A 22,500-nucleotide genomic window follows, 5' to 3' on the forward strand; every position below is an offset into this window, starting at 1 on the left:
ATGCTGTTTTCATAATCTGCAAAATTAGTTCAAAGTAAAATTCTCTGAATCGCCCAGCCCTGATCACAATAATAGAGCGGTGTTGAGATGTTTGCTGCGTCCTCTGCAGGCGGAGAAGGACTCGGCGAGCTCCGAGCCGTACCTGTGTCTGTCTGATTTCGTGGCTCCTCGTGGCAGCGGTGTTCAGGATTACGTGGGTCTGTTCGCCGTGTCTGTGTTTGGAGCAGAAGAGCTCTGTCAGAAGTTTGAGCAGCAGGGAGATGATTACAGCAGCATCATGGTCAAAGCCCTGGCGGACCGGCTCGCTGAGGTACACACACACACACACACACACACACACTAAACATTATAATGAGTCAGTATGCTCCTAGTGATTGTTAAACGGTCTGACTGACCTGTGAGGCATGCGTCTGCCCGTGTGTTGTGTTTGCGGCAGGCGTTCGCGGAGGAGCTGCACGCTCGTGTGCGCAGGGATCTGTGGGGTTACAGCTGTGAGGAGGATCTGCCGGCGTCTGACCTGCACCGGCTGCGGTACGAAGGGATCCGTCCGGCCGCAGGGTACCCCAGCCAACCCGACCACACCGAGAAACACACCATGTGGAAACTCGCAGACATACAGGACAAAACCGGTGAGAGGAGGACCCATCCCAAAATTTGTGGGAATCGCGTCCTTCTATTCTAGAACCGAGAAACGGATCGATTCTGAGAATGTTAGAATTGTGCAGTCTTTAAACACTTCTATTTCCTTCCAGAAACTGGTCTCTAGAGTAAGCTCTGAGTTCCTCAGATGTTTCTGTCCCTGTGGTGAAGGGGTCATAAAGCGTCTCCTCATGTTCTCCTGCAGGTATCGCTCTGACCGAGTCTCTGGCCATGACTCCCGCTGCTTCCGTGTCCGGCCTGTATTTCTCCAACCCCAAATCCTGTTATTTCGCTGTGGGTAAAATCACTAAAGAGCAGGTATGAACCAGACTCATCTCTTCCTCACAGGAAGCATTCAGAGTACACACCAATCAGATCAAGGAAGTGGTTTTTCCAGAACAGTGACAAATTTCCGCTCAATTCCAAATGATGTGGCCAGTAGTATTTGCATTTATTCATTATGTTTTGTTTATTTGTGTGATTGCAAGACTTTATAATGCTGTAGGATCTGTGAGTGTGGGTCTGCGTGACCTCCGTCTCTCTCTCTCTCTGTGTTTGTGGGTCAGGTGGAGGATTACGCGCACAGGAAGCAGATGGAGGTGGCGGAGGTGGAGCGGTGGTTGGGTCCGATCCTGGGCTACGACACCGACTGACACCAAACCGCTCGGATCTTGTTTTGGCTCAGATTAGGGATTTTAATATCAAGTATTATCTTTACACTACAGAGGTGCTATCTAGAGCCCTGCTTTTAATTACATTTCTATTTTTAATAAAACAGTGACGAGCACTTATTTTATTTGTAGGCCTGTGGGTTTTATAAATTGATTTCTTATGAGATTTAAAGAAAATAATGGTACAGAAGACCAGCCGAACTTACAGACTCCAGCAGATCCTTTACTCACTTCTGTTCGATTGTGATTTCATCTTTTAATCTGATCAGGTTTCTGACTGTGAGCGCAGTAAATTCAGTGAGGTCAGAGTTTGAGTATTCATTTTAGACGGTGGCTTGAAAAACATAAGGACCACTTGTTCAGTACGGTGCTTTAAATGTTACGCACAATCCTGCTGTTTTATTCTAGTTTTAGGATTTGTTTCATTCTGTTAATTTTACTGAACTGAGGAAAAAATGAGTGAAACTGATCATTTAACATTTGTTAAGATGAACACTGAAAGATGTGCTTTCTATATTTTCAGATAAACGGGCTCTAAATCAAAACTCTCGTGAATATATTAACATTAACGCGCACACACAAACACACTCTCAAACACACTAAGTCTGAAACCCACACAAAAAATAAGGAATACAAATCCACACACACACACACACACACACACACAAGTGCATTCGAAGGTCTGAGACCACAGTGAAAATATGGGATTCAAAATCTGATTTATTAACCTGTTAACTGTCACCCCGTCCCGTATACGGGACGCCTACGTTTACTTCACTAAATCCTCATCTAATCATGACAAACTATATATTGTTGGAAAGGTCTAAGACTCCTAAATAGATATTTTACCAATGTTTTTTGTTAAAAATTATGTAGGAAAAGAAATAGATTAATTTATGACAAGAGTGCACCCTCAAAAATCTACTTCATAACAGGAGTTCTGACCTTGTCAAAAAAAAAGTCTTCTTCGTTGCCTTTTTCTCATTCACACTTTAGAAATAAAAAGAAATTATATATCAACTGAAAACTTAAAATCTCAAAATTCATCCTTTAAAACCCATTTTAAAATCAGACATTGCATTACCATGAAAATGGTACATCAATATCATGTTATAAAATGTTTTTGTTCATGAATTATAAAAATTTTTGTTTGGAAAGTGCACTTTCAAGTCTATGTTCAAAAATGTGTGTGACAGTTAAGGGGTTAAGGGAAGTACAAACCCGATTCCAAAAAAAGTTGGGACACTGTACAAATTGTGAATAAAAACAGAATGCAATGATGTGGAAGTTTCAAATTTCAATATTTTATTCAGAATACAACATAGATGACATATCAAATGTTTAAACTGACATTCTTTTATCATTTTAAGGGAAAAATAATCTGATTTTAAATTTCATGGCATCAACACATCTCAAAAAAGTTGGGACAAGGCCATGTTTAGCACTGTGTGGCATCCCCTCTTCTTTTTATAACAGTAACCATTCTTTTATAACCATTCTTGTGTAATACAGGCTTCTAGTTGCTCAACTGTCTTAGGTCTTCTTTGTCACATCTTCCTCTTTATGATGCACCAAATGTTTTCTATGGTGAAAGATCTGGACTGCAGGCTGGCCATTTCAGTACCCGGATCCTTCTTCTACGCAGCCACGATGTTGTAATTGATGCAGTATGTGGTCTGGCATTGTCATGTTGGAAAATGCAAGATCTTCCCTGAAAGAGACGACGTCTGGATGGGAGCATATGTTGTTCTAGAACTTGGATATACCTTTCAGCATTGATGGTGCCTTTCCAGATGTGTAAGCTGCCCATGCCACACGCACTCATGCAACCCCACACCATCAGAGATGCAGACTTCTGAACTGAGCACTGATAACAACTTGGGTTGTCCTTGTCCTCTTTAGTCCAGATGACATGGCATCCAAGTTTTCCAAAAAGAACTTCAAATTTTGATTCGTCTGACCACAGAACAGGTTTCCACTTTGCCACAGTCCATTTTAAATGAGCCTTGGCCCAGAGAAAAAACGCCTGCACTTCTGGATCATGTTTATATATGGCTTCTTTTTTGACCTATAGAGTTTTAGCCGGCAACGGTGAATGGCACTGTGGATTGTGTTCACCGACAGTGTTTTCTGGAAGTATTCCTGAGCCCATGTTGTGATATTCATTACAGTAACATTCCTGTATGTGATGCAGTGCCGTCTAAAGGCCCGAAGATCACGGGCATCCAGTATGGTTTCCGGCCTTGACCCTTAAGCACAGAGATTGTTCCAGATTCTCTGAATCTTTGGATGATATTATGCACTGTAGATGATGATCACTTCAAACTCTTTGCAATTTTTCTCTGAGAAACTCCTTTCTGATATTGCTCCATTATTTTTCACTGCAGCATTGGGTGAATTGGTGATCCTCTGCCCATCTTGACTTCTGAGAGACACTGCCACTCTGAGAGGCTCTTTTTTCATACCCAATCATGTTGCCAGTTGACCTAATAAGTTGCAAATTGGTCCTCCAGCTGTTCCTTATATGTACATTTAACTTTTCCGGCCTCTTATTGCTACCTGTCTTAACTTTCTTGGAATGTGTAGCTCACATGAAATCCAAAATGAGCCAATATTTGGCATGACATTTCAAAATGTCTCACTTTCAACATTTGATATGTTATCTATATTCTATTGTGAATAAAATATAAGTTTATGAGATTTGTAAATTATTCCATTCCTTTTACTTTTACTCACAATTTGTACAGTTTCCCAGCTTTTTTGGAATCGGGTTTGTAGATGAGTTGTTGGTCGTGTTGGTCAGACTGAAGCTGGAGAAACTCTTTAGATCTCAGATCACGATCATCAGGTTGAGTTCATGCTCACATCTTCCCAATGTAAGATAGTTATCTTAATAATGTCATTGGGATGCATAAAATTGAAATGTGTGTCAGAAATACTAATGTATATGTGCATATTATGGGATGACTTTTCCCAGATCTAAATTTATGTATTCAGATGTTCTGTATCGGTGAATTTGTAAATGGTACATTAGTGCACACTTTAGTCAGTGTTAGTGTTTTATTAACAGGACAGTTAATTTCAGCATTTTTCTATGGCGTCCATCGTTTCTACTGTCCTTTACAGCCTGATGAGTCCGTGTAGAACAGATACTGGGGCTTTCGGTTTTTCTTATAAACAAAATCTGTAGGACTTACATTATTAAAATTATAATATTACATTAGTTATTAGCCAAAAACAGTAACACTGGTATCAGTTTATATTTCATACATACATTTAAATGTTAATTTAGATATTAACGTTTGTGCTAAAGTAAAGTTTGGATTTTATGTTAATGTTTCAATTATTTATCTACGTTAACATGTTCGAGGCTGTCAGCTGGTCACGTGACACTGACATGCAGGTATAAATATTATTTAACAAATATTTCAGGTTTTTATATTTGGATCGGTTGGTTTTTAAAATTTTTATTTCTAATTTCTGCATTTTATTAATTATTAGCCTCGTTAACGCACGAACGCTATTTTTATTTTAAAAATCCCGCGCTAATTTTCCCGCTCTAACGGCTCACAGTCGTTATCGTCGCGGATCGGTTTCGTGTAGCTCTTCTGCTCTGCTGTGGGACTGGAAAACTTTTGACTAAAATGTAAGTTACTCGATATAAAGTACTTCTTTACTGTTCTGTTGTAAGAAAACTGATATTCGTGTTGTTGTTGTTGGTTCTGGAGAACTGCGTCATTCTGCTTAAACTACAGAATCTGCAGGTTCAGAACTCCGTCCTTTCATATTCATGAACATGATCGTTTACTTTAGTTTGCCTCAACATTTTTTTTTACACGTTTTACACGGATAGAGTCGTGTTCGCTCTGGTGTCCTCGTGATGGCGCTGCTCGATGCTGTAACGGGTTTAACCGGTTTTAACGGTCATCCAGCAGAGGGCGCGCTCCCGCCGCAGCCACACACTCACCGCACGCTCATCTGCATAGCCCCGCCTCTGAGTATGTCAGCCGTCCAATGAGAACGCGGCAGGAGACACCCGTTACACCCGCATCAGAGCCTTCGCCGCCGCCGCCTGAGAGCTTCATCTGTCCGGTGAGAGGCTCCGAACCCACGCCGAACCATGACGGACGGCGAAGCCGAAGATGAGATCCAGTTCTTACGGACCGTGAGTACCTGCGCTGGCCTGTGTGTGTGTGTGTGTGTGTGTGTGTGTGTGTGTGTGTGTGTGTGATGCGGTGCTGATGCAGTGGTGCTGATGCTGCGGGAGTCACCGGCTTCCGTCCGGTTCTCTGCGCCTGAACTGATGAACGTGGGTGTGAGGACACCGAGCGCTTATGAAGGCGGATGCAGTGCGCATGAAGTCAGAGCTCCACTGCAGACGCGCTGTTTACTGTGATGTTATGCTGCATAAATGCTGCAGATTATCGAAATGATTGATTCAGTACAGTATGCATTAATAGAGGCGTTATTATTGATCGGTGTGGGAATGTGCTGCATTAACAGTCACTGGATCACAGATGATACAGCAAACACAGGACATGAGAAGAACTACAGGAACAGTGCAGCTGACTGGATGCGTACTGTGTTGGTTATAGATGTGGAGCAGGTGTGTTTCACAGTCATGTGTGTTACCAAATATATCAGATGCAGAGTTCAGGAATCTGTGATGATGGTGTAGGTCTGATGTGAATAAGTGTTTGTGATCAGTAATAATAACAAGGTGAGGTCGTATTGCCTGTGGCTTCTTTGCATTCATGAGTGTCGTCAGTGCAGATGTTTGCAGCATCGCTGTGTTTGTGTGGACTTTGGTTCGTCTAGAACCTCATGCATCAGTTCTGCCTGCAATCGATCCGCTGATTGTTGTTCCAGCAGCACAGAAACACCCAAATCGCCCTGATGAACAGATAGAAGCGCCTTCTTACGCCTTCAGTAAACACACCAGCAGAAAATCATTAGCAAGCATTACATGTAGAAAACGGCACTGATTCCCTCCTCCACCCCTACAGCTCAATGCAGTGCGGGTTAGACGGGACTGAGTCCAGTGTGTGTGTGTGTGTGTGTGTGTGTGTGTGTGTGTGGTGTATATGAACACACTCAGATCACTGCTATGGCATGCACTGGATATAATGATGCATCTGAAGAACTGCATCTCAGGAAAGCTGCCAGCACGTCTGGATCATATTCACCTCAGGAAGAGTGAACAAAGAAAGAAAACCGAGCATCATTTTGTGCATTGTGACATTACTGTATAATTATAATTTATATATGTGTGCATACATATAACAAGCATTTTTTTTATTTAAAACATCAATCATAATTTTCCTTCAATCGTTTACATATGTAATTGAAAAACATTATAATTTAAAAATTCTCCATGAATCATTTGTTGAACAATTCATGAATTATTGCTTTGATGCAAAAATGATGCAAAAATGACAAACTCATAAATAAAGCAATGAGGCTGACTGTAGTAAAGATGTGTTTTATGTTACAATACAGAAACTGTAGTTGGTCTTACAGTTACATTTCTGCATCTAGCAGATGCTTTTATCCAGAGCGACTTTCTTTAAGCATCCTGTCCGTTGTGTTTCGAGGCGAATCATGAGCCGCACATGGCTGTGATGTAATCTTACAGACGGAGTCTTGCAGTGTAACCTGGGAAAGAGATTTTGTAACAGCAGTGCGACCGTCAAACTGCCTGCTTTCTCTCTTCTGTCTCTCTCTCCACACAACATTAATATTTGATAAGATTCTCCTGTTATATAATCGAGAGGGAAGATAAATGAGCAGAGGAGTGTGGAGCTGTCTGTCTCTCTTCTGTCGAGCTCAGAGTTTGAGTCTGACCTGAAAACAAACATTTGTGTCATGAGCAGACGACCTCACCGTCCTCGGCCACGTGGAGTTGAGACGCTCTGATTGGACGCCTGTCCAGCCGCTTCAGCCAATAGCAGCCGCCAGCATCTGTCATGCATTTCAATATTGTTTTGTGTCAGAAATATGATTAATAAGGCAAGTCAGGTTTATTTATGCAGCACTTTTCATGATCGCTTCAAAGCAGCTTTACTGATTGGTTTACTATATCATGATACGTATCATTACTGTGATTAAATTAATAAAAGTCAATTATTTCTTGATATAAGATTTTATTGATTTCACCCACATGTGTGTGTTTTTATCAGGGAGCTTCTAGAGTGTTCTACAGTGAATTCTATAGGCAATTATATCGTGAATTCACTAGTGAACATTAAAGTGAATTCTGTGATGAACTCTAGTAAATTCTATAGTGAATTCTATTGTAAATATAGTAAACTATAATGAATTATATACAGAATTCTATTGATTTCTGTAGTGAACTCTATAATCGATTCTATAGTCAATTACATAGTGAATTCTGTAGTGAACTCTATAGTGAGTTCTGTAATGAAGTCTGTAGTTAACTCTATAGTGAATTCTGTAGTAAATATAGTAAACTATAATGAATTATATACAGAATTCTATTGATTTCTGTAGTGAACTCTATAATCGTTTCTATAGTCAATTACATAGTGAATTCTGTAGTGAACTCTATAGTTAATTCTGTAATGAAGTCTGTAGTTAACTCTATAGTGAATTCTGTAGTAAATATAGTAAACTATAATGAATTATATACAGAATTCTATTGATTTCTGTAGTGAACTCTATAATCGATTCTATAGTCAATTACATAGTGAATTCTGTAGTGAACTCTATAGTTAATTCTGTAATGAAGTCTGTAGTTAACTCTATAGTGAATTCTGTAGTAAATATAGTAAACTCCACTGTGAATTATATATCAAATTCTAGTGAACTCTATAGTGAACTCTATAGTCGATTAGTCAATTTCATAGTGAATTCTGTAGTGAACTCTATAGTTAATTCTGTAATGAAGTCTGTAGTTAACTCTATAGTGAATTCTGTAGTAAATATAGTAAACTCCACTGTGAATTATATATCAAATTCTAGTGAACTCTATAGTGAACTCTATAGTCGATTAGTCAATTTCATAGTGAATTATGTAGTGAACTCTAGTTAATTCTGTAGTGAATTCTGTAATGAACTCTGTAGTAAACTTTATAGTGAATTCTATATTGAATTCTAGTGATTTCTGTAGTGAACTCTATAGCTGATTCTATGGTCCATTACATAGTGAATTCTGTAGACACTTCGTTTGATTTTTCAGATTGACCCTTATTGGGAAGGGAAGTCATGGCCCTAGTGGTTAGAGAGTTTGACTCCTAATCCTAAGGTTGTGGGTTCGAGTCTCGGGCCTGCAATACCACTACTGAGGTGTCCTTGAGCAAAGCACCGAACCCCCAACTGCTCCCCGGGCGCCGCAGCATAAATGATACCCACTGCTCCGGGTGTGTGTTCACGGTGTGTGTGTGTGTTCACTGCTGTGTGTGTGTTCACTGCTGTGTGTGTGCACTTTGGATGGGTTAAATGCAGAGCACCAATTCTGAGTATGGGTCACCATACTTGGCTGCATGTCACGTCACTTAACACTGATGAGTGGAGGAACTCTGTGATGATGTCGGTCTCGAGCCGTTAGAACAGAGTGTGTGTGTGTGTGTGTGTGTTTGTTTGCTTGTACAGCGGGGAGAGAGCTGTGTGTGTGTTTAATAGAGTCACTGCAGGTCTGTCTGATTTACTGTGTAATTAAGAGAGCGAAACACAGAGAGAGAGACAGGAAGAGTTTCTCGCTCTGGTGTCACTGTGATGTAGTGCTGGTGCTCGAGCACAGCACAAGAGTGTGTGTGTGTGTGTGTGTGTGTGTCTTTACTGCTGTTGTGAGATCAGAATAAAACAAACAAATTTTCACTTTTTTTCACTTTTATAAATGTAAAATTCAAATCAAAATAAAACACTAAAAAATGAATTTTTTTGTTAGAAATAAAATGAAAATAAAATAAAAACATCTAAATAAAACAAAATATGAAAAAGATGAAATATTTTATGTTTACCTGCATGTCATGTGACCATTAATCATCAGTCAGGGCATCTGAGCGGATAATAGTGTTAACTAGTGGGTAGTTAGTGCTGTTGTGCTGGTTAATATGTCTGTTAAACAGCTGGACCGTAGTGTGTGTGTGTGAGTGTGTGTGTGTGTGTGTGCGAGTGTGTGTGTGTGAAACGCCATCAGCTCTAGTGTTTGCTCAGATCAGCTGTTAGTTTCGTCACTGGAGAAGCCAGCTGATCGGTTGATTCATTTGGGATTCAGTGAAGATCATTTATGAGAGTCAGTGAATGTGTTCATCCTGTGAACAGAGCGAGTGTGTGTGTGTGTGTGTTCAGCGGCGCTGCATGTATGCATCCTCTGTTCTCTGCAGTGACGTGCTCGTTTGGCCAATAAGAATCGACTGTTCAATTGGCTCTTGACTTTTATTAATGACAGATGCTGCTGCTGCTGCACTGTGAGTGTCGCAATTAACATCCCACAACTCACATGCAGCTGTGTGTGTGTGTGTGTGTGTGTGTGTGACGGCAGGCGGCAAAGAATGATAAATGGGTATTATTGTATGGCCTTTGTGGTGTTGTTATAACAGGATGTGCTCAGAGATGCTGTGTAAACATACACACACACACACACACACATGCAGCTGTGAGCTTCAGATCTGCTGCTGCACTGAAAGAGTGATAAGATTCAGCTGATGCTCCTGAAGGTGTGTGTGTTTGTGATATCAGCTCCCATCGGTCTCTTCCAGCAGTGATGTGCTGTCCATGTGGAAGCACTGCATTCTGGGTGATCTCCGGCTGAATCCTGATTGAATTTTGTGTTTTATGTTTTAATAAAAAAAAATTGAAAACAAAAATAGCTGTAATTAAATGAATGTATAAAACATCTACATTTAATCATTTAGCAGACACTTTTATCCAAAGTGACTTACAAAACAGAAGCACTCAGACCAACGAGAGAGCAGCACTATACAAGTGAAGTGACAAGTCTTAGTCTAGCACAGTACACATAGCAAGGCTTTTTCAAATAATAAATTAATTAGAAAATCAAATACATAAATAAATCAGAAAAAATGAGTAGAATAGAATAGATAAGTGCTAGTATTAATTGGTCAGGTGCTGACGAAAAAAGATGTCTTTACAAATTTTTTGAAGATGGCTAAAGACTCAGCTGCTCGAATCGAGTCAAACTGAGTCCAGGGAAAGGTCCGTGAGAGTGATTTAAAACAATGTAGTATTTAATCAAACAATTAGTTTAATTTTTGGCAAACACTGCACAACAGAGGTGAACTGTTTAAATGAAAACATGGGTGAAATATTGCATGTTATTACTTTTAAAAACAATTTTATAACTGTATTATTGTTCCTTTGAGAAGTATATTCTTAGTAATGTATTTCTGTCATAATTTCTTCAAGTTAAACTGAACGTTTATTTCGGGGGGTTGTTTGACTCTCAGATGAAGTTCATGTGTTGATATAGTGAAACACACAACAGAAACACGTCTGCTGTTGCAGGTGAGCTGCAGCACCGCTGTGTCCTGTTCACCTGGACTGTCTGTGTGTGTGTGTGTGTGTGTGTGTGTGCACTAGCCCTCGTGTGTGTGTGTGTGTTTATCTTTGAAGTGAACAAGCCTTTGACTGTGACCTTTCTGCTGTGAATGAACCAGTGATGTGAGCTGATATTCAGAGCACCGCTCACACTGACCTTTTCAGACAGGAAGTGGAAAACAGGCACTCACACGACACTAAACAGCTGCTGTTTGATTGACATATGTTGATCTTCCAGCTCTTTATTTGCATTAAAGGAAATATTGATGAATTATCATTTTAGAACATTTGTGAAGGTTTCCTGTTCTCTGATGACCAAGCTTCCATTGTTTGGACCGATGAAGTGTGTTTGCTGTCCATGATGAGATGCGTGTAGTTCAGATGGACATGTTCAGTATTGATGAAAATGACTCCAGTGGTTGTTAGTGAGCGGCCGCTGGCCATTTGTCTTTCCCACGGTGGTGTTTGTTAAACGCTCCGTCCATCATCATTCACGTGGTTCAGACATAATGATGCGCGGTGACACTGTTAGTGGCCTCGTTTATAAAGCGCTCCATCAGTGGCAGTTTCATTAGCTCTTAGTATGCAGATGGAGACACGTGTGTGTGTGTGTGTGTGTGTGTGTGTGTGTGTGTGTGTGTGTGTGTGTGTGTGTGTGTGTGGACCAATCAGCTGGAGAACATTCCACAATCACACGAATGAGGCGATCATCTAACACAGACCAGACTCAGTGCTGATAGTGGTTTACTGTGAATAAAGACACATTTGATAGACAGAAGTCTGAGTCTGAAGTGCCAAACCGATGAAGACAGGCAGTATTGTGTTTGTTTGTGGTTAGTCAGTGAATGATGCTGCTAGTTAATGTCATTCTCTACACCTGTGTGAACTTGAGGAGAACTGACTCTGTTTAATGTTTTTGAATGAAGTCTCTTCTGCTCATTTAGGCTACATTTATTTGGTCAGAAATACAGTAAAAAAAAGTGATACTGTGAATATATTGTAAAATGTAATTAATTCCTGTGATGGAAAGCTGAATTCTCAGCAACATTACTCCAGTCTTAAGTGTGAAACATATTTTCTTATCAAGAAACATATTTCCTCAAAAATATTGTGCAGCACAACTGTTTTCAACACTGATAATAATCAGAAATGTTTCTTGAGCAGCAAATCATCATATTAGAATGATTTCTGAAGATCATGTGACACTGAAGACTGGAGTAATGATGCTGAAAATACAGCTGCACATCACAGAAATAAATTACACTTTAACAGAGATTCACACAGAAAACAGCTGTTTTACATTCTAATAATATTTCACTGTTTGCTGTATTTCTGATCAAATAAATGCAGCCTTGATGAGTAGACGAGGCTTCTTTCAAAAACATCTCAAAATCTGAAATATTCCAAGATTTGACCAGTAGTGCATATATAATTTATTTATTTATGTGTTATTTTTATCAGAGATGTTTTGTTATATAACATCACAGCATTCAATATGTTTTAAGTCTCAATCTCTCATATTTTCTCTTCTTTTCTGATTCTGCTGCTGCAGCCTGTCTCTCTCTCTCTCTCTCTCTCTCTCTCTCTCTCTCTCTCTCTCTCTCTCTCTCTGCAGTGTGCTTATGTAATCTGATTGATCAGTGGGGAGTGCTCTAGTGCACCAAAAGAAGCGAGCAGAGGAGATTCTCTCCACTCCTGCCCTCTGTTTGTTGAGTCACTCATCACTAGTACTAGTGCTTATACTCAGTGATTGCTGTGAGGAGAGTGTGCTGCTACTGCCCTAAATGATCAGATGCACCGTTTCACCTGCTGAACCACAAAACAGCTGAAAAAATACATCTAGACACAAGAATTATTGGTATAAAAATGACAAAACAATCTGTCACGAGTGAAGTGATGTCTCAGATGGTCTCAGTCCCTGTCTTCGTGGGTTTATTTTTATCCTTCTGAGCTCTTTATTTCAGAACTTTTGTTCAGTGTGTGTCAGTGATTTTACCGTGTCTTCACATTAAAAGCGGATTACTGGATTCAAACCGGATTAGAGCAGCAGCTCAACTTGACTGTAGTAATTGGTCTCTGTGAACGTTCCCTGTCGCTCCTGGATTTCAGGATGAATTATTCCAGACCATCCGAGCATCGAGCGCTAATGCGGCAGCAGCAGACAGAGAATATGTGTGAGAGCTGACCTGCTTTCTCCTGTGTTCTTGAGTCCTTGTGGAAAGTAGCAGAACTTTGTGGTTGTTCTTCAGAGTTTGACCCCCAAACGTCAGAGCAGCCTACATAAAGCCAGCGGAGGGCGTGAGTAATGACTTCACACCGCACCGCTGCAGACGTACACTATTTATAGTGAACCTACAGCCAAACTAGAGCTTCTGCGGCCTTCAGCACACACACCATCACCTCCACACGTCCTGCTGCCTTGACCTCAGTACAGTTTCCTTCATCTAAGGCTGGAATATAGTCATAAATAACTAGATTAACGCCTGTTGACACCAAGAATGATAACTATAACCATAAAAATGTAGTAATTCCAGTTCTATGAAAACAGTGAAGTCACCACACCACAAATATACCGATAACATCACAGAGGAACAATATCTCTGGAATCACTTTTAGAATTATTTTTTTGTAGCTGACTAATAATAAAAGCATTGACAGCCAATATCATTATCACTATAGGTACTGTTATAGTTTTCACTATTTTGTGGTCGTAATTGTGGTTGGGGTTATTGTTAGTTATTGAGTTATCAAGTTATTGAGTAGTTATCATTATAGCTATTAGTTATCGTTATAGTTATACTGTAGCATCAAATTGGAGCTCAGGGAATAAATAAATCCTCATGACCCATTTATCACTGAAGGGAGATCAAGATGTGGTTTGATTTCTTTCTGTTTGATGAAGCTGTGTTTCCAGAGAAGGCTCTGTGTCGATGGTTGAACGTGGTCCTCCCACACTGTGAGCAGCAGAAGTTCAAGCTCTCTTCTGCTGAGAGGAATCACATGTTTGAAGTGACTCAGTCACTGATCTACTACTAGAGCTCGGCTTCTTCTGGAAAGCTTCATATTAACTGCCTGAATTGACCTGGAGAGGAAACAGGAACTAGTTTAGATTCAGTTTATTTGAGCTAGCAGCCCATGATGATCGCTGTGTCACTAGGTGATCTGGATGGAAGGAGGAGCTCGTTTCTGTTCATTAAACTGTCATTGATTATGATGAGACATGCTGAGATGATCAGAGCTGATGTGATTATGAGCAGGATTCTTCCTCGGTGTGTGTTTGCTGTCATCAGCTGGATGCTGGAACCAAACACACACTTCCCTTCAGCTGCAACCGTCATGAAAGGACAAACGTGTGTGTGTGTGTGTGTGTGTGTTGTGTAATAGTGTAGTACTCCGCTCTCACTCCTACATGTGTTCATAGAGATTCAGGCACTTCAGTCCAAAAATACCCAACAAGAGTCAGGTGCTGCTCCTGAGAGATGCTCCACACAGCTGCTCTCAGGAAGTACCGTGCTTTTACCACGCAGGGTTCCCACACATGCTTTCTGTTCTTTTGTGCATTACAGGATTTTTACAAATAAGTGAGTGGCTGTGATTCTAAGTGTCCTTCAGATGTGTAACTACAGACATTCATGCTGACCACTGAAATGTCTATGATGACTTAAGATTTCATTCATTTCTGTGACATTCCCCAGGCTTGAAAATCACAATTTTCTCTCAGGTTTTAAAGTTTCAAACTTGCATCACTCAGTCAGGATGTTCAAACAGAATAAGTCAAGTCACCTTTATTTATATAGCACTTTTAACAATACAGATTGTGTCAAAGTACTTTTTGGTGCAGTATTAAATAGGAAAATAATGTGCAAAATTACAATAGTAAACACTCAATTTTCAGTCAAAGGCAATTCATCACTGAATTCAGTGATATCATCATCCAGCTCAGTTCAGTTTAAATAGTGTCTGTGCAATCAAGTCGAGGATATCACTGGATATTAAGTGTCCCTAACAGATTAAACATCACTACAACTACATGCACAGGGTTTCACATACCTTGATTTATTTGTGTCGGCCCACCACAGTATCAACACTGAATATATTTTCCAAAAGGCTTTGACTTCGTTGAATAAACATGAGCACTGTTTCAAAATCAAAACGCGGCACGGGTGTTTTTATATGAATGTATCTTTGTTGAAGGGAACCGGTTTTCTTCAGAAAAGTTTTGATGTCATTTTCATTTAAAGGGGTCACATGATGTTGCTGAAAAGAACATTATTTTGTGTATTTGGTGTAATGAAATGTGTTTATGTTGTTTAAGGTTTAAAAAACACATTATTTTCCACATGTGTGACATCATATACATCTGTAAATAAATATAATTTAAATTCACATCTCGCACACTTCAATGCACTTTGAATGGAACATATACGTTTGCTTCGAACTGGAATCATGGTGGAATATCCTGTGATGTCCACTTCTCAGGGCACTTACATACGAATAGAACAAACGTCTGAAGTGATAAGAGGAACATACAAAATGTGCAGAGCAGGGGGCGTGAGGACTGGAATTGAGAACTGCTGCTCTATATAAACTCACGTTTGAATCATAAACTAAAAATCCAATAAACATTTAAAAATACTTAAAAACTGAAAACCAAAACAAATACTCACCCAGAACAGCCGGCATTGTAGTCTTCTCTCCCAGGATCAGGACACAGTCCTCCATAAAGTGTGCTGCACACATCTGAATATTTGGGTTCTGGAACAGTGTTGGAAATACAACTTAACCACTGATTTCTAGTTGTGTCCTCTTTTGGAAGAGCAATTAAAGTATTTTACAGTGAAACAGCGTCTCCACAACATGGCGTCAGCAGCAGCAGTGAGAATCAAAGGTTACGCCTTCTTTCTTTGCATGAACATTTGGGCAGCGTTATGCAAATCTCCCCACATAGAGATGTAGAGATGTGGGGGCGTGTTTAAATAAGGTGTTTTAGAGGGGCGTGGACGAGTCTTAACTTTTATAAAGAATATCTCTTTGGGTTTGAGACTTTACAGATCTTCTTTATTCACCAAGAGCTTGTGACACTGTCTGTCTGTGGTTCCTGCTGTCTGGTCTCATCGTGACTCAGCAGCACTCTCATGTAATGTTATGTGAGGTGATCAGTGATCAATATCCACCTGTCATCAGCTGATGAGAGACTGACAGCGGTCAGCTCATTTTAAAGTGTGAATGATGCAGCTGTATTGGTGCACTTGGACACACAGAGAACACAAACACTCATAATCAGTGTTCACAGCCCAATTAAAACGCCTTTTACACTTCACTTTATTTTTCTGAATTGTGATGAAATAATTAAAATCTGAATTTAAGGAAGTAGAATTGAAATAGAATGAAATTCATATAACCGCTGTCAATTTAGTTTTTATTTAGTATACTTAATGTTTTCATATGAATTACCCATAAACCTGTTCATACACAAAACAAATAGAGTGTTTTCAAACATTAGAGATGAATACCTGAAGACATTTGCATTGTATTTGTAAATTTCTAATTATATTTAATTTCCCCAAATTTTCTAACTCTATATATTATGTATGTTATATTATATTAAATATTATGTCAATAAATTCAGATTTCACTTTTTTTTTCACATTTTTTTTTTTATAATTGTTTTTCATTATTAATTTTCTCTCATGTTGTAACATTTTGTGGTGCAGTTTGACAAAATGAAATTGTGTGAATGAATGTTAATTCGTTAGGTATTATCTGTGTAACTGTGTGTGTTTGTGATGATCACAGGACGTTTATATGAGTGTTTATTAGCTGCGTAAACGTCTGCGAGAGATTACAGCAGGTTCAGATAATCTGGATTTGATCTGAGCTCTGTTACATGGATTATAGCAGTATTAGCCTGTACTGAACACAACACCCATCTGAACACATCAGACTGACCACCTGACCACAGCAGTGCACTTACTGTGTGTGTGGGCTGTGCATATACTAAACATTCAAAAGTCGATTTTTAAAATGTTTTTAAAATAAGTTTCTTCTGCTCACCAAGGCTGCATTTATTTATTCAAAAATACAGTAAAAACGGTTATATTGTGAAATATTATTACAATTTAAAATAGCTGTATTCTATGTGAATAACTGTTAAAGTGTAATGTATTTCTGTGATGTGCAGCTGTATTTTCAGCATCATTACTCCAGTCTTCAGTGTCACATGATCTTCAGAAATCATTCTAATATGATGATTTGCTGCTCAAGAAACATTTCTGATTATTATCAATGTTGAAAACAGTCGTGCTGCACAATATTTTTCAGGATTCACAGATGAATAGAAAGTTCAAAAGAACAGCATTTATATGCAATTGAAATGCTTTTGAAATAGAAATATTATACATGTTTTTACTGTCACTTCTGATCAATTTAGTGTGTTCTTGATGCTTAAAACTTTGAGTGCTATTTTAACTGTGTGTGTTTGTCCTCTCGGTGTCCAGCAGACAGCGACACACCCATCACTCTATCTGCAATGCAGTTCAGTCTCGTCTGCCAGATCTCTGTCTGTCTGTCTCTGTGTTTCAGACAGGTAACGGCACCAGTGGTGCAGTCTGTGTATGTGTCTCGTCTGCAGTGTTTGTTCCCTTGTTTGTGTTCTTACAGCATCCATGTGCAAACTGTTTGTCATAGCAGTTGAGTCAGTGATATTATACAGAATGCAGTGCAAGTTAAAATTAGAGATAGGCAGTTTTCAAAAATATTGTATTTGAATATTTGGGCTCATAAAAAACAAATATTTGAATATTTGTTTATTTAAATGACGTTTACAGAGAAAGACATTATTTTTTTAATAATCAAGTTTTTGTCACCATTTCTGAACAAGCTTATGATTAGGCATTATACACAATGTTCTACAACAACGTTATGCTATATCTTAAGGTTTTCTTTTAGTCGAAAACGTGTGTAAAAAAAAAAAAAAAAAAAAAAAAATATTATATATATATATATACAGTATATATATATATTAGTACTGTCACAAATAAACATTTAGAAAACAGAAAAATCTAATTAATATTTTAAAGATAAACAAAACATAAATGTAATGTAAATAGACATAAGTAAACAATAGCCTTTAAAATGTCTACTTAATCTTTAATATTTGGCCATTTCTTTACGACTGCTACAGCCACTGTATTTTCTTGAATATGTGGACATATTCAAACATGTAAACTCAGAGGGTTTGAGCTTTTATTTTGATGTCGTGATGAACAGATAGCATTTTGAGGAAGATATTGATTACCTTATAAATCTGATGAAATGGCACAATATGCGTTCTCAGATGAACGTTATAATAAACCCAAACCCAGCAATATGCAGAGATGGAGTAAATACACACATATAAATAAAGTGCATATATTAAACCTGCATTGCAAATATTTATTTAATTGAATCATAGTGTTTGTGAATTCACGATAGTATTATGATTTTTAAATGGGTTTAATATAGGGCTGGTCGATATGGCAAAAAAATAAAATCTCAATTTTTCAGAACATTTAACTGATTCTCGATTTTTAACTAGTCAGCTTGAAAATGTTACAACAACATGATTCAAGTAACCTTTTCTTTACTGACCCTCTAGTTAAAGAAATTCTATTCCAAGTGCACCACTATGTGTGTGTGTGTGTGTGTGTGTGTGTATATAAATATATATATAAAGAACATAAACATTCAAGCTCAAGCAGAGCAAATGAAAAAAATAAAGCAGACAGTGCCAATTACAGTACAGAATGCACATACACTCGATTCAGCCTTTGTTTATCATGTTTATATTGTTTTACATGTTAATGTTGAGAAAAACAATAGCATCTACACGCTCGGGTGAAGGTTGGCCTCTGAGTCTGATAACAATAAGAACACACGCAGACACAGATGTTCCAGAGACACAGATAACAGTGTACTGAGCAGAGTTTATTACAGCCCTTTGTGTTTTCTGTTCTTAAAGCACTCTTCCTCCAGGAAACTTAAGATCACTTTGATAACCAAGTCCAAAAAGTCCAAAACTGAAATGTGGAAAAGGAGAGGGAAATGAGGAGATTCCCCTGCTTTCATGTAAAGCACTTTATAAATGTAACTAATTCTTCTGTGTCTTGTTTTAATGCTGTGCATTAGTGAAGTGTTTGTGTTGTTTTCAGCTGCCTCCTGCACATTTTGGAGGTTTGCAGCTAATTACACCATAGATGAGCAGAGAGGGTGAAGGGTCTGGAAATAATTTTTTTTTTTTTTTTTTACATTTTTAAGTTAATAACAAGTCCATTTGCTAAAAGCTGTAGATTATTTTACTGTTTATGAGTCTTCAGATTCAGTCATTCAGTCCATTATGCATCATGGACTACATAACACATGAAATGAGTCCACCTGTCCATGTGTACTTTAGCCTCAATCATTTCAGGCTGTTCATACGTGTTCAAGGTTATCAGCAGGATCTCGGAAACACGTGACAGTCAGGTGACGCGTCAGGTCACACGTGTCACACATGAGTGCCGGCTGCTGCTGGTGTGTTTAAACTCACGATGAAACGTCCATCGTCACGCAGTGATCTCGCTGTCATATGATGGAGAGGGCTGCTGATGTGTGTGTGTGTGTGTGTGTTTAGTAGTGTGCTCTATATACAATCATTAATGAACATGCACACCCAAACAAACATAAATCAACTGACAGGAGGTGTGTGTGTGTTGCTCTCTGCTGAGACTGTGAGGGAGGTAGTGTGTGTGTGTGTGTGTTGCCATCTGTGCAGTTTGTTCCTCTGATGCGACATGCAGCTACACACACACACACACACACACAGATACTGTAATGGCATTTGAACTGCTCGTCTCATTTTTTGCAGCTCTTAAAGGGACAATATCTGAATTTGTGGGTATTAAGTCCCATCATGCCATGTATCGTCACAAACGTGCAGTCGTTTGTTTAGTGTTATTTACAGACATGTAACCTTCCTCATCCTTTCTCAGGTCGGGATGTTCACGGCAGCATCTAATGCACAGATCGCATGTTTGGCCTCAGATAAATCTCCAGTGTTTCTGTTAATCTCACTGCAGTGCTGAGAATGTGTCATGTTTGAGAGTCGTGATGAAGATGATGATGATGATATGAGGTATGAAGCTCTGATGTCACAGCAGAGAGAAAAACACAAACACAGGCACTCAGTAATGAACTTGTGTGTGTGTGTGTGTGTGTGTGTGTGTGTGTGTGTGTGTGTGTGTGTGTGTGTGTGTTAATGGTGATATTTCTCATCAGAATAGATTTGTCTCTTGTGTGCCGGCGTTTCTCCATCGCTCCACTGCGTAACTTGATTAAAGGCTTGTTCACAGTTACAGCATTTATATCTGGAGGAGCCACTTAATAACACACACACACACACACACACACACACACACACCATCAGCAGCAGCAGATATAACACACACACACACACACACACACACACACACACTTCATTAATATTCTATGTAGCTCCATCTGCTTGTTGTCGTTTTGTAGAAAACAAATGCTTGTAGCCTCCAGCATCATCACACACACACAACTCTATTTACTCTTGTCACATTCAGATGAGACACACAGATGTGTCATGCTCTACGCTGATTGTCACACGTCTCATAATCGATCACAACTCTGTGACAAGGAATTCATTATTGTTTTTGTGTTATTTTCAAAGTTTCATTTGTGACGTCATCATTAACAGTGAATATTGAATCAATAACATTAATCAAGCCAATAACAGCAAAACACATGAAAACATTTATTTCTATAGTACTTTATACAATACAGATTGTTTTAAAGCAGCCTTACAAAAAATCATAATGTTAATGTTTCTAATATCTTAATATCTTCATGTCTTATATTCCCATCGATCAGATTAGAGCTGGACAGTAATATACAGTAGTTATATTTTGTGACTGAAAAGAATCAAGAAGTTGCAATTTGCTATGTATACGTTGCTTTATGTCTGTGACTCGGGTACATGTTCCTCTGTGTGTGTGTGTGTGTGTGGATGGCCAGCGGTCATGTCATGTGATGTGAAGGTGGTTGTGTGTTCATTGTGTTGTGATGTGTGCAGTGATGCTCTATTACAGTAGGTCACAGATGTGTTGTATTGCCACAGGCGTGTGATGATCTGCTTCTCAACAACACGCTTCTGCTCATGTGTGCAGATGATATATATGTCAGCCGTGTGCAGTAATTGTAATAATGTGTCAGTGTTGTGTGTGTGTGTGTGTGTTTGGATTTGTTTGTAGTGTTTATAGATAACTGTAAAGAAAAATATGTCAATGGAAGGAAGACATCTATGATATGCAACACACACAGTCTGATCAGATTAACACACTTTCTATTAACACACACACACACACACATCAAAGTTACTCCATCTTAATGTAATAGGATTAGTCTCCATTGTTAAAGTGTGTGTGTGTGTGTGTGTGTGTGTGTGTGTGTGTGTGTGCTCTCGCTGCATCAGCTGCTGCAGTATTCGATGTATTGTTTATTGATTATTGTGGTTGACTGACCTGTGTTTGTTTTTATGGCTAATACAGATAGAGATCTAAAGAATAAAAAGGTCAAATCTGGCAGATACATAATAAATAAATAAATAAAAACTTATTTATTTTTAATGGTAGCTAAGAAAATGTCCTGCAATATTAAAGTGGTAATACTTTATCTGCTGTAGATGTTGTAAAAACTGTTTTCCTTAATCTGTTTTCATGAAGTCGATTATTTTTGTTTTTATTTAAAGTTAATAGAGTTTATTGTCTGATAGGTTATCTGAGTTATTGTATGTAATATCAGTGTGAGAGATGAAGATGATGAAGCTGTTAGATGGTGATTGATGGAGGATTGTATGAGACGGTGTGTGACAGGTGATTGATCTGTTCGTATGTTTATTGCTGGAGCTGTAATCAATCACACTGAACATCAGAGACGCTCACCTGACGCTCATCAAGGTTATATATTCAATATTTGATGATATATGTTTAGTTCTGTCCGTCTCCAGCAGCACGAGTCTCTTTATGTTGATGTTTTGTGATGTTTGTTAGCTTGTTAGTTTCACGTCATTAAATCTTCAGTGCGTTTAAGGTTGAAGTGTGTAAGTGTGTGTGTGTGTGTGTGTGTGTGTGTGTGTGTGTGTGTGTGTGTGTGTGTGTGTGTGTGTGTGTGTGTGGATTAATGCAGTCATGTTCTAAGATGACGTCTGTTGAATCTTTCATGATGATGTTGTGGATATTGTGTGTATACAGCAGTGTAGATTCAGAGACTTTCTGTCTGTCTGCTTCAGAGAAACCCGTCACAGACACACACACACACACACGCACGCACGCACGCAAGCGTGAGCTGTTCTTCCGCAGTCCTGCCTGTATCTGCAGTGGCATGTTGTGAAGATCTTCTGCAGTGTCTCATGTGTCGGCTCTTCTCTGTGATGTCGCCATTCAGGAAGTGCTGCAGATAATGAGCCCATCACACACACACACACACACACACACACACACACACACACACACACACACGAGGGGTTACGGGGGAAAGGTGGAGGGGTTTCCTGGTGGAGGCAGATGTGGAGCCCCCACAATCACACACACACACACACACGCATGCACTCCACATCCATCAGTGTGTGTAG

At 39.0% G+C, this 22,500-nt stretch overlaps 2 protein-coding genes across 2 annotated transcripts in view; both read left to right on the forward strand.

Annotated features, from left to right (window-relative positions):
* Positions 1-1,855, forward strand: part of mtr (5-methyltetrahydrofolate-homocysteine methyltransferase) — a 19,572-nt gene extending 17,717 nt beyond the window's left edge. Inside the window, exons 30-33 of the mRNA XM_042768150.1 lie at positions 110-310; positions 437-629; positions 845-957; positions 1,206-1,855. Coding sequence (XP_042624084.1) covers positions 110-310; positions 437-629; positions 845-957; positions 1,206-1,292 — 594 coding nt within the window. The 3' untranslated portion in view covers positions 1,293-1,855. The remainder of the gene's footprint in view (positions 1-109; positions 311-436; positions 630-844; positions 958-1,205) is intronic.
* Positions 1,856-5,266: 3,411 nt separating this feature from the next.
* ryr2a (ryanodine receptor 2a (cardiac)) overlaps positions 5,267-22,500 on the forward strand; it is a 94,168-nt gene continuing 76,934 nt past the window's right edge. Inside the window, 1 exon segment of the mRNA XM_042768151.1 lies at positions 5,267-5,475. Within this exon segment, the coding sequence (XP_042624085.1) occupies positions 5,431-5,475 (45 nt within the window). The 5' untranslated portion in view covers positions 5,267-5,430.

The sequence above is a fragment of the Cyprinus carpio genome, chromosome A12 (genome assembly GCF_018340385.1).
Source record: "Cyprinus carpio isolate SPL01 chromosome A12, ASM1834038v1, whole genome shotgun sequence".
In the NCBI taxonomy this organism is placed as follows: Eukaryota; Metazoa; Chordata; class Actinopteri; order Cypriniformes; family Cyprinidae; genus Cyprinus; species Cyprinus carpio.